Source organism: Pagrus pagrus (assembly GCF_965226575.1).
Source record: "Pagrus pagrus genome assembly, chromosome: 17".
NCBI classification, from domain to species: domain Eukaryota; kingdom Metazoa; phylum Chordata; class Actinopteri; order Spariformes; family Sparidae; genus Pagrus; species Pagrus pagrus.
This window is the reverse complement of record NC_140201.1, coordinates 5,115,229-5,128,626: the sequence shown is the minus strand read 5'-3', so window position 1 is coordinate 5,128,626 and position 13,398 is coordinate 5,115,229. Positions and strand designations below refer to the sequence as shown.

Below are 13,398 nucleotides of genomic sequence, written 5' to 3'. Positions count from 1 at the left end.
GATGGATAAATAGCACTACATGTAAGAGGAAAGATATTTGTTTTTGATTTTGTGTTGAACTGTCCCTTTAAGAACTACAAAAAAGAAAGTAGAAAGACAAATAAAGAAATGTATAGTGTACTTATATTTACATGCATCTGTCAGCATCCGTACAGTAGGCGTGTATTTGTACAGGCAGAGTGAAACAGCTAATAACTGTCGCTCACATCTCGTTAAATGTGTCGACTTTGTTTTTCATTAATGCCTTTAGTCTCTCCATTGAGACGCAGCCAGATAGCAGGTGTAGTCAGTGCAACGTTGAGCAATTGCTGAAGCATTTTCTCTTTGTGCTCACAGTGATGGCGGCTCCAAACAGAGCCGCCATCACTGTGAGCACGGTGACCCTGAAACAGTCAAAACCACACTACCAGCCAGACAGCCGTCTGAGTCACTCTGAAAGAGCAATAACCCAGGCAGACGCAGAGACGCAGCCTGAGACTGAGTGGAATGAGCAAGCACAGACTGTACAACTCTTGCCAGACGCACACGCGCACACACACACACACACACACACACACACACACACACACACACACACACACACACACACACACACACACACACACACACACACACACACACACTGATGCAGCTGGTAGAAAAAGTTGTTTGTTGTTGTTTGTTTCTTTTGAATTTCACTGTCAGAGGTGGATTTCAGTGCACCTGTTCTGTGCGTAGCGTCCTTGAGAGTTTTAAAAGCCGGCGATTCAAACTACAGCTCGAAACTACATCTAATATAATCTACAGTTACTATCTGCTCTCTACTGAGTCATAGCCAGAGTCGCAGAGAGGAAACAAACACAATGTCAGAGTTGGTTGAAAATGAGTTTGCGCCATTTAAATACGGCACTTAAACAAGTCAGGATGTTTTTTAAAGGTTAGCTGAAGAACTTTGTTGACAAAATGTTTTTGGCGTTTTGTTTTTCCGTATTTAAAGTATATAGAATAATTAAATACAGCTACAGACATTTTTTAAAAATGGATGCAAATAATTCAAGGAAAAGAGTTCAGATCAAATCAGGAATATGTTGCTTGCTAATTAAAATTTACATAACAACAAATACTATCAACTAAGTTATTCATCCAGCACTGACCTTGTGACATCCCACCTCAGTATTTCGGTGAGTTTATATGGGGATAACAGACAGATATAAATGACTGCACTTGGATGTAAACTTGACCTAAATTAGATTAAGGTTTGTGTCTGTTTCCTGCGTCTGACTGGTGGACTGGCATCATTTCACAATGTGGTCAATGTGCCACAGTGCGGTTCCACAACTGAAATGAAATCAAATATTATGTTTGTCTCTTGTGCTTCTTCCTCTTCTTCTCATAATGTTGAATTGACAACCGACACAAAATGCACTGCTGAGGATCACTCTGTTGTATTCTATGTTAATTAAAATGTGTAGCAGGCTTGGGCAGATTAAGACTATTGGATTATTGAATATTGCAATATTTGCTGTCAAAAGCAAACTGCTCTGACTGTATTTAATTTTCAATTTTAATTTATTACACTGTTATTTCTCACCTGACTGGCCATCTAGAATTTAGAGAGAAGGGAACCAGTGACAGACAAGCTGCACTTAAAATACTTATACTATTACAATTACTATATATCTAATTTAAAAGTTGCTATTTAATATTATTATTTTATATTTTGTTCTTTAAAAGTGTTCAACTCCAACGACGATAATAAAATATCCCGATATAACATTTTGGATAGACAGAAAACATCTTACAATTCAAAACATTAAATGGAAACTTGGCTGATTTTCAACCAGCTTTGAATCACTACAATGTTGATAGTAAATGCAAATGAACAATGGTAAATTTCTCTCGCACCAAAAGCCCTCAAAAATCCACCAGATGATGATTTCCAGGCTGTTGTATTCTGTTACTGCACTGCCTATTTCTGTCTAAAATGTTTTTGGAAATATATTTTAGTAGAAGAAAAAGAGAAAATCCCAGGAAAACTTGTGATAAAAAGGTTTGAAAGTCTTTTCAGATGGCTTTTTCATTCCATTTCCAAAACACTAACAATGAATGTTAGAAATGAGCTGAGTTGCAACCCACGCTTTGCAGTACAAATGGCCATCCTCAGGGTGTCATGCTGTATTTTAGTGGACTGCAGTAAATAAAGTTTGTGAACTGGAAGTGGCCACCTGTACTGTGAAAACAGAGGCTGAAAAACCTCTGATCAAACTGTAAAACAAGGCAGTGCTGACCAAATATGAAACACAATCGTGTCCAGCGTTTATTTGTCGCCTAAAATGTTTTCAGAAACGTATTTTAGTGAACCGTTCAGCTGTAATACGATGCTGTTCGTTACGAGCCAGACACCATACTGTTTCCTGTTTCAAAATAAAGCACCGCCCAACCCGCAGTACGTCACCCATCAGCAGGAGTGTTTCTTGGTTTATTGGTCCTGGTACCTTTTGCGAAAGTGGGAACACCACAGCCCTTATTCTCTGTTTTCTCTGGTCATGTTGCACTCACTTCATAAATATTTGTGTCTCTGTGCTCCGAGGCCCATCTTTGCAGTGGTGAAATACTTCTTCAAGCTCTCTGCTCTTGATAACACCAGGAAGAAGTTTTAAAAATAAGCCTCAAATACACTTAATACTTACGGGTCATCTGTGTCGCTCTCTGTCTCGCTGTCAGCCCCGCCCCTGTCTGTAGGAGGATTGTCATTGGTCGGGGGAGGGCGTGACGGCGAGCCCCTCTCGAGGTCTGGAGGGCCGGTTCGCCCGTCGCTCACTAGGGCCACACCACAACGAGGCTCTGAAAAATAAAAGCCAGTTAGAGAAAAGCTTTATGGAAGTATTTAACAGTGCCATATGTGTAAACGCAGGCCTCCCCTGCTGCAGCCTGTTGATGGATAGCTCCTCTATTCTGGCCAACTGAGTGTGGGAGGTGTGAAGAGCTCCGACTACATCTATGTTATAATCTGCTGCAGTAGTAAGAGGAACACTTCATATAGAGTTGAAGACTATTCAGATACAAAACGAGATATTACCTCAAGGGTTTAGTGACTTCATCTGTATATTAATGTGGTATTCCGGTGAAATCACTTTTACTGAGTTCTTAGAGACTAACTTTTATTATTTTAGAGCCATTATAACCAGTGATGGAATGTAAGTAAGTACATTTACTCAAATACTGCACTTAAATACAATTTTGAGATACTTATAGTATCTTCATCTTCAGCTACTTTCTACTTCCACTTCAAAACATTTGAAGCAAATGTTTCCACTGCAGTTAATTGATCATTTTAGTTGCCAGTTACTTTGCAGATTACATGCTGCATCAGAGCCAAAGAAGAAACTCATTTTTGAATTAATTTATTTAATCAGCAATTAGATAATAAAAACACTGATATCAGTAATCAGTAAAATGCTGAATATCAGATCCAATGTTCAGCCAGGCAAATAATTTGTCGACCCACAGTGTACAGTATCATACTTTTACTGCCAGAAAATTACTTTTATACTTAAGTATTATTCGTATGGGTAAATTTAACATATCTTTGCTTTGACTCAAATATGATTTTTGAGTATTTTTTACAGCACTTTTTATAACAATAGTTTGTTTTGTAGCTTTTATCTTGAATGAAAAATGCTTAGAAGACTATATACAGTGTGGTGATCTCTTAAAACAAATCCTCTGATATAAAGTTAGTTTTATATTTTATGATCATACATCCTAAAACAGCAAACTGTCAATCTACAGCTTAAATGATTAGTCATAGGGATGCATGATGTATCTCTGGCCGATAATTTATCAGGAAATCTAGTTTATCAGCTATTTATCGGTATCAGTGATATTATAGTGGTTTCATGGACTTAAAGGATAAGTACCGTTTTTTACAACCTGGACCTTATTTCTGGCAAAACATATGGTCATTTACTCACCCAGATAACTTTGGTGTCATTCGGCGTCGTTCGGACGAAATTAGATCCAGTGTAGCGGCGATATATCCATATAATGGGAGAGACGGGGCAGCGACACACAGCCTCTATATAACGCATTATCTGCCACGAAACTAGTTCATTTCATCAATATTTTGTTATGAAATGCTAGCGCTATTAGCCTCTGAGTCCGGGCTCGTCTATTGTCAACATCCGGGGTCTGTAGGCTGATCTACTACCGCTGACCTGGAAGATGTCGTCTCTGAGCTGCGCGCGCACCCGCGACAGCGCGGCTTGTTTACCTGTAGCTGCTACTGCTAGTTTGACCCTGGATGTTGATAACGGACGAGCCCGGACTCAGAGGGGAATAGCGCTAGCATTTCATAACAAAATATTGATGAAATTAACTAGTTTCGTGGCAGATAATGCGTTATATAGAGGCTGTGTGTCGCTGCCCCGTCTCTCCCATTATATGGATATATCGCCGCTACACTGGATCTAATTTCGTCCGAACGACGCCGAATGACACCAAAGTTATCTGGGTGAGTAAATGACCATATGTTTTGCCAGAAATAAGGTCCAGGTTGTAAAAAACGGTACTTATCCTTTAACAAGTACGCCATCTACACACTCCAATAAAGTAGGTGTCAGAATGCACCTTTACTTTGTGATCCACCAGTTAGCACAAAGAAGAAGGAGAAGAAGAAGAACGGCAGCACACAATTCATCCGCAAGGGTTCTGAGAGGAGGGAAAAAGTTTATTAGTTTTAATACATCTAATGTTATTACAGCTAGGGAATATTAAGTCATCCATTTTAGACTTTCTGGCCCTTGGGTGTGCATAAACTACAGGTTTTGGACTGTTTTTTTAAAATACAAATGTGTGAAATTATCAGATATCTAATCGGTAACTGAAGCCGGTAGTTATCAGATGAAAAAAATCCACATGGTGCAATCCCTAATTAGTCAGTTAAGATATTAGTCAACTGACAGAAGATTAGATGGCAAATATTTTCAGTCATTTAACAAGCAAAGATGTCAACAATTCAGTGTTTCTGGTCTCTGGTGATGTGATGGTTTTCTTTGTCACATTTTGCAGCAAATTGAATATCTTTGTTTTTTATATCGCTGATCAGACAAAACAAGCATTTTGCGGGTTCTGAGAGATTTTATCCGCTATTTGCTGACATTTGACGGTTAATCAATAGCTGCGGCCTTCAAACAGATGAAAAAGAAAGATAAAGGAAGATAACTTAGAGCCTAAAATAAAGCTGCTTCAAGCTCTGTGGGAAAGGAAATGCATTTGGATTACTGACTGTCCCCACCAGTCAAAATTAGTCTCTGAATAAATTTTAGCTCTCCAGTCAATAAATAGTGTTATCAACAATGTTATTGGAACTATATCGGTGTGAACACCAACTGTGCTGATTTGCAGTTCAGTCGCAACTGTTTTGGGAAACACTGACTTGGCTGCTGGTATGTCCAACCAACATTTGTACTGGCTGTGTACTGGAGTGTTTTGGCAGTCTGTACTCGAGAAACACAGCCATACACAGTATTTCCTGTTATGATTATTACACTGTGGGAAATACTCGACTATAAAATATAGTTATATATTTTTAGGTACAAGCGGTGAAATTAGTCATCCGTGTCGGTCTCTGGGGTGAAGAGTCATGATGTCATGTCCAGAGAAAAGTAGTGGGGTCATGTTCTACCTTTGCTCTGATTGACAAGCTGTTGGCCATCAGCAGGCTGGGCAGCCGCTCCTGATTGGCTGGGCTCCAGGAAAGGGACGAGCGAATGCCAAGGGAACACTGGCACCGACCGCGGCTCCACGTTGGTCCAAACTGTGGGAACACGAAGGGAGAGAGAAGAGAGAGAGGGAGAGAGAAAAAGTGAAATGTCATCATGTTTATTCCTCTCAGTATCGTGGTCTGTAGACAGAAGGTAGCGCTCTGCCCTTTGGCAGCATGTGAAGTCCGACGTGATCGTCAGCCAGCGATGAGCTAAAGCGCTACTAAAAACTACACTTTCACAGAAACTGCCACAGACTGAAGACCATGAATGGAGTTGTGTATTCAGTCACCTACTCTGCCCCTGTCTCCAACACACACACACACACACACACACACACACACACAGACCATCCCTCAGGATAATGAGAGTTGAGGGGTCATGTGGTGTGTGATGTGATGAGGGAACCTGTTATTTTATCCACAGAGATTCCAGACTCCAGACTACTCTGTCTAGACTGCTGCCACAGTGCTGCCCAGCTTCAGACTCTGAACTCAACTGTCTCTGCAGCAGGAACCGTTCCAGGCCAAAAGAAGAACACAGACTACATGTTTAATATGTAATCTACTCTGTTACTACTGTTAAGAGATGGGCCAGAAGGTTACAAGAAATATTACAATATTAATGTACTATTTTAAGTATTTCCTTCATGTAAATTAAACTGATAATAAACTGAGAAACACTTTTACATTAGATCAGACAAAACTCTTTGCCTAGTTGCTCTGAAATAAAAGCCATGCATCTCCAAATTTAATGATTTTGCTCCTTGGATCGGAAACTTTGTCGGTCAGTTCACCGCTGAGGTCTAGATTGATTTATCTCAACAACTATGTGTTTGATAGCAATTACATTTAGTAGAGAATGACTTTAATGATCCCCCAACTTTTTATATAGGTTCATCATCAGGCCAAATTTCAGTTTGACCTATAATTAGGTTCATGTCTAATTACCTGCAGAATATTCCCATCATCCTCAGCTGCACTTTTTGTTTGATACCAATTATCAAAAGTTGACATGCTAACTTACACAAAATAAAAGCCAACTAATGTTAATTGTTTATTTTTCAGCCTTGGCCAGACGAGTCAGTACGAAAGTTTTGTTGCATTAGTTATTTAATGCTGTATAAGGGTGTTTGTCATGATGATTGACAGCTGTGTGGACAGGTGTATGGGCGGGACCTCCATACTGCAGCTCCACTGCTCGATATCTATTGCACAGATGGCAGCGTTCCTATCTGAGATATTTTGGCTTCATTTTTGTACAGTAGGAGGAAGTGGTGACGCGTTGTGCATCTTTATGTAATGATTTGTATACTCTTAAACTGAAGGAATAAATGTTTGGAATATACTCCTACTTCTTAAGCAGCATAAATAATTTAAAAACCTGTTGGGTTACCTGAAAAAAGGACAGCAACAATGTGTAAAACAATGCATTTACAGATGATTCATTTCAAAAGCAGATAACACAGTATGTTCATATCATCACAGGAAGCTCTACTACTGCTAAAAATACAACCACTATGACTACGACCATGACTACTGCTGCTAATTCTAATACTGTAACTACTATCACTGCGACTACTAGAACTTCAATAAACACCACAAGTGCTGCAACAACTACAACTATTACTACTTATTCCATCACTACAGCATTTTTAGATATTTCCGCTTTGGGCTCGGTGGAATAGTTCATGGTCTCATTAAACAGCATTTATTCTAAGTGTCGGTACATTTATATAATAAAGATTTTAACAGATTGAGGTTTAAACAGTTTCAACCTCTGACTGCGGTATCCCACATAGAAAGTCTAGCCTGGTGGAAATAAACTGGCAATGAACTCCACTGCAGCACTCCAATGTCCAGTTTCCGTTTCCATTAATAATTTTAGAATAAAGTATTAACATGGCCTATTTATAGCCAACCATTCCCCGGCCATGGCTCATCTAAAATGGAGATCCAGATACTGCTGAGCTAGATGACAGAGAAACTGTAAATATGTCCTGGATGTGCTGTTGGATCGAGAAGTTCTCTTTTGAATACTGATTGCGGTGTCACATGACTATTATCGCTGTGCTCTGACCTTACTACTTACTGGCAGTTTGTGCTGCTGTTTGCATAAAGAAGTTCAGCTGAGGAAGTGAGGCTTATTCAAATGTTTTACACGCCAGAAGCTGCTTTCTTAAGGCGAGGAAGAGCACAAATAACTCTCATGACATGCTGTAAAAAACTTGAAAATGATAGTAAATGTTTATCTTTACCTACACAGACACATACATACCAATACAAGAAACTAATATTGGACGCTTTCTCAGTCTGGCTCTGATCAGCTGTGTGGATACCAGTCGACTTCAGTCACTGGACCCAGGTGCCTTGTTTAAAAGAGTGTCTCCGTTCTCATTAAACCTAACTGCTCTGAGGAGGGTATACCAGACTATTAGAAACAAAAACCGACTTCAAAGTTTTGAATATTCTGTGAGGCCACTTAGTAGTTAATTGCAGGTTATTAGGCTGAAGGTTTAAAGCAAATTTAATACTTGTTTCACACATTTCAATTCCCTCTTGAACTGACCACGGACCACATAAATAATGAAAATAAAGAAGCTACGCTTAACAGAGTCTTTCCAACTGATTGTATGATAGTTCTGATACACTTCAAGTACAACAGGAAACGTTTGTATGGTCAACACTGTAATAACCCTCTCACATATTATTGTAGCCGTGAGAGTCATAATGTCACCCAGTGGAGGTGCAAAATCAACATTCGTCACTGTTTCCTCCCACAGTTGTGGTGTAAGTACACATCATTACCAGTTGATCTGCCTTACTTTCCAACTCTCTGTAATACCACTGTGTGACAGTTCAATGTTTTCAAACTAAATCAGTAAAGATAAACCTGCAGAAGGTAGAGGCGGTAATCGGGAGTTTTTCGGCCTACACATAATAACAGCCAACTAATGCTGATTATGATTTTCCAGCCTCAGCTTGACAATTAAGTTATGAAGTCACAGTGTCGCTGTCTTAAAAAAAAGACAGTATTTTGTCTCTTTAGTCTCCTAGTATTTTGAAAACGAACATCTGGCGACATTTTGGACAAGAAGCACGCTGTCTGTGTGTAAAATCTGCCTGACAACAACTACATACTTAAATGTTTTAAAAAATAACAAATCTGAGGAACCACATCAGCTTCTTTCACCCTGAGATTATGTCTGCAAACAAAACTCTGAGAAAGGTGTTTGTGATGTTTGCCACATTCAGGATGTTTCCTGTCTTCGAGCTCTTGTGTGAAAATGATATGTTTGAAGATCACAGCACAGTTGTAATGCACTGCAGAAGGCTCTAAGTCTTCTTTTTGAATGTTTATGTACTGAGACGAGGAACACAAACACTGATAGTGACTATCATATTATATATTCAGCTTTTTACTTGTAGACAGTTGTAGTCTGATTTTTGAAAGGACTTAAATGAAATAGTTTCCAGATTTTTGGGACTGCATTTATTGATGAAAAAGCAGCCTTTTATACTAATTGGAGCCTGATTGTTATGTCAGTGAGCATAAATTATCAGCTGGCGCTGGACTATCACAGATATATCGGTATTAGCATATTATGTTGTTCTATATGTGCCGATATGAAAACTGTTTATAGGAAATTATAATGCAGAAAAAGATGCTTGGGGGTAATTGAAATTTCCTTTGATGTTTACTCCATTTACTGATGTCATTTCAGACATTAATATTCTGCCTTTGTAACCACATTTGAGGGATCGTTGTGTGTAATCAGTGTAAATGTGTGTATATCAGTCAAACTTTTTACTCCTGAAATCAGTATCAGACCCAAAAATCAGGTGTCCGTCAGGCTCTAGCAGTTATATAGAAAATTGAGGATGTGATACAAGATGCATCAAGAATCTCTGCATTCAAATCATTAACAGGTGAATCATAATCATAATCATAGTGAAGCGAATTGTGCGACCAGTGAAGATTCACACCTTTCGAAGTAGATGCAATTTCTTAACTTTTAAAGAGGATAAAGCCGGTATTGTTCTATATTTTTCTCGTTATCAACTCCCACATAAAGACAAAAAAGCGTACAATGAACTGATCACAGACCTGTTAAGACAAAGCCTGATTTACCCTATCATTCCGTGCCATAGAGCTACACACTCCAAAAACTATAACAAACACATCGACAGGCCACACTGTTGGACTGGGTGGCATTGTCCTTACTTGCAATAAACAAGAGCACTGTAATTTAGTTTAAGTAAATCCAACAAACATGATCCAACTCCTTTAATTACCCACAAGAACACCCAATGTGTATTAATCCATAGTTGAAAATAGCCCCCAACAAACACACTATTTACTCCTGTTTGAGTAACGCTTCTGAAAACTTTGAGGAAATTATTAAGCTTTCTTAAAACTGTACTTCAGACGGAACAAATAGGTGAGAAGCTGAGTGCCAAAGATGGACTAACACATTGCTGGTTTAGTACTTTTCATGAGATCAGTTGACGGAGAGAAAAGTATAGAATAACGTCAGCCTTATCCTTAAGGTGCTAAAGAAATCTTGAGACTTGAGATTCTTCAAACTTTTAATGGACCTGCTGACACCCTGAAGTCTCGAGGCATGAATATTCTAGGGAAGCGTAGTGGTGAGTTGTGAAAAATAGCAGACAGGAACACTGCTCGGATATCCATCTGTCTCTATTGGTTTAAGTGCTGACAGTGAAGACTGGTGAGAGGCAGCAGTGATACAGAAACACACCTGATGGGGCGAACAGCTTCTTTAATGTGAGAAAATGAGGCTACTCGACTGTAGATTTCCACCTGTCCTACGTCTACACATTACTACCACTGTGGGTGCAAAATCAATAATACAGCTCCTGAGCTTGTGTAACAAGAAGGGACCTAATCTCTTCTTCTTCACTGAAGGCTGCAGATGTACTCAAAGAGAGCAGTAATGAAACTTGTGATGCTAATGCAGCTGCACTTGAGCTGGGCTATATATAGGAGAGATCTCAGCCGTGGGGCCTCCGCTGCCTTCTGCCTGTGTTTGTTTCTGTGCCCGCTGTGGCTCTAGGTGTTTTTAAAAATGTATGGCAGAGGAAACGTTACGCTACAGAGGCAGGTGGCTGTTAGCAGCAGTGCGAGGGATGTGAGAGGGAGAGAGAAATAAAAGCGCGCTCCGGTAATCAGCTCAGGCCTCAACGCTTTACTGCGCTAATTCTACCAGTGGAAACAGTGTATCCATGACAACACGCCGGCAATACAATTACTCCTTTTTCTGCTGAGAGTGATGAAACACATTCACATCACGCTGGACCTGCCCTTGATGCCCTGTCTGAGATTGTTGATTGTCTGGAACACTGAGAGGAGTGTGTGAGAGTGTGTGTGGGGGGTGGAGGAGGTGTGAACGTCCTTGTTGCTCTCTATACTCCCGCTCTGAAGTCTTGCATGTCTAGACATGTCAATATCCTTTTAAAGTTTCTGTGAAACACCCCTTATCTCTCTCTCACACACACATACACATGTGCGACACCCCCTTTGCATGCATACTCAATAACTCTGACACACTACACACACTGAGTCACAAACTACACACAATGAGCAGCAGGTCTGGGGTGCTGCCTGAGCAACTGATATATCAAATCTTTCTGATCTTAACGCCTCAGAGGAAAAAGGTTTCACTCTTTCACTCATCTTTACTGCTTGAACCAAGAATAAATTATAATTCAATCAGAAAGAGGTTATGAAATATTCAAATGTAGAACTCAAAAATCCTCACAATATAAATCTGCAACTTCTGACAATATTGATGGTTTAAAAGAAACCTTCTGTAGCTGCAACCATGCCAGGTTTCCTGAATGTGTATGACTAATATACTACATTTTGTCAGTATGAGCTGTGAAACTGAACAACCTATAAATTGCCAATATCTCTCTGCACTAACACAAATTCCTGTACATTTATTACACTTTCAGTTTTCAGATTTAGAGGGTGTCGTGTTGAAATGACACAAAATGAGAAATTGTGCATTTCAAATGGAAACGGTCTGCCTTATTCATATATTCAAAGTAACATTTCTGAGTTTTGGCTGTAATATTGCAACGTTGGCATGGAAACAAGCATACAGTATATGATTAACCCAAACACATCTATTTCTCAGTGGGCAATTTTCTTATATCCAACAGCGTGCACACAAAGCTGAGAAAATATTTTAACAACTGAATTTTGTCCAAACACATACGGAAGAGGGTACAAGAAAGAAGGAGAGAGGGTGCTTATGAGCATTACATCACCCCTTTTTATTCTCCCTAAAACAACACTGTGCTCCTTCTGACATTAACAACATATCCTGTATCTCAGAGAGTTAGTTGGTGGTACGATTTAAGAAGGTAATGATAACCAAGAGGAAAATAAACATACTATATGTATCACACTCTCTCGAACATTGAAATCTACACACCAGACCTCAAATGGACCGAAGCTAAGGTCAAAAATAAATGTTTTAAAATGCTATTGATAAAGCAATTGTTTGTGGCGTGCTGCTGGCGAAAAACAGCTTCCCTTGTACAACAACAAAGTATGCAGCTTGCAGCTCAAAGCATCAGAACCTTTTCTTTTCATTTCTTTCATTTGCCACATACCCGCCTACAGAATATTAATAAATAAATAAAAACACTCCTAAAAAAGGCCAAAGTTCCCTAAATATGCAACTTATGCGATGCTACTTTCTTACTCTGCAAGCAAACAATAGTAAAGTGTACATGAGTCACAGCCATAGCACTCTGATGACACTCCTGTAACCCTAGAGAGATAATGAAAGCGAGAAGTACGAGGCGAGAGTACATAAGCTTCAGCCTGCCCTTCCTATTTTACAGTACAGCAGTATGACTTTGTATCTGACGCCAACAAAGCCACAGTCCCTCTCCCAGTCCTTCCTTACCAGTCCCTGGTCGTCCCATGATGATTTGCTTGCGTGGAGCAGGGTGAGGCGACTCAGCTGGCAGTATGAGCGGCAGCAGGGCAGTTGGCGTCGGGTGACAGGCTACTGGCTGTGGCAGCGCCCCTCCGGAGGCGTCCTGGTGTCCCTCGGGTTTCCTCTCCCTCTCCCTGCCTCCAGAGCCAGAGGAGGAGAGGATCGAGCCCGATGAAGTGGGCATCGATCCGGGGCCGGAGGGGCTGGACAGGGCAGTGTGGCCCGCTGTGGCTGGAGCCAGGGACTGGGAGGAGACACCAAAAAGATATTTTTAGTATTTGCAGCAAACTGACTCGTAGCAATAATACAATAGATGTACATCCTTGTTTAATATAATACCTATAATCTGTCTTTGCAGATTTAAATACTTAAAAGATAGCAGCTACTCAATCTACACCTGCAGCATAATCCACTTCTGCACTGTTCGAAGTTCCCAACGCTCTTCTTCACAAGATAGCTAATCACACCACTTCGAGGTCACGCTTCTACCTTAAGTGCAGCAGTGGTTTCAAAGGTTTCTAAGATCATGCTGATACATTTTCTGCCATGACTCTGGGTCTCCATTCGACTACATTATAAGTGCTGTAAATCCTTGGAGCAAGCAACAAACTTTTGAGGGCCAACTTTAGGGTCATTCACGGTTAGGACTTGGTAGAAAAAAGCATTTTGGCCTGGCCC

The 13,398-nt window shown here is 40.1% G+C and overlaps 1 protein-coding gene across 2 annotated transcripts in view; it reads right to left on the bottom strand.

The window, feature by feature from the left end:
• The window catches only part of cica (capicua transcriptional repressor a), a 43,296-nt gene that overhangs the window by 19,965 nt on the left and 9,933 nt on the right, over positions 1–13,398 (bottom strand). For both annotated transcript variants that reach the window (XM_084378721.1, XM_084378722.1), the window contains exons 3-5: positions 12,688–12,964; positions 5,666–5,797; positions 2,670–2,823 (exon numbers count right to left, since the gene is read on the bottom strand). In XM_084378721.1, coding sequence (XP_084234847.1) covers positions 2,670–2,823; positions 5,666–5,797; positions 12,688–12,964 — 563 coding nt within the window. The remainder of the gene's footprint in view (positions 1–2,669; positions 2,824–5,665; positions 5,798–12,687; positions 12,965–13,398) is intronic.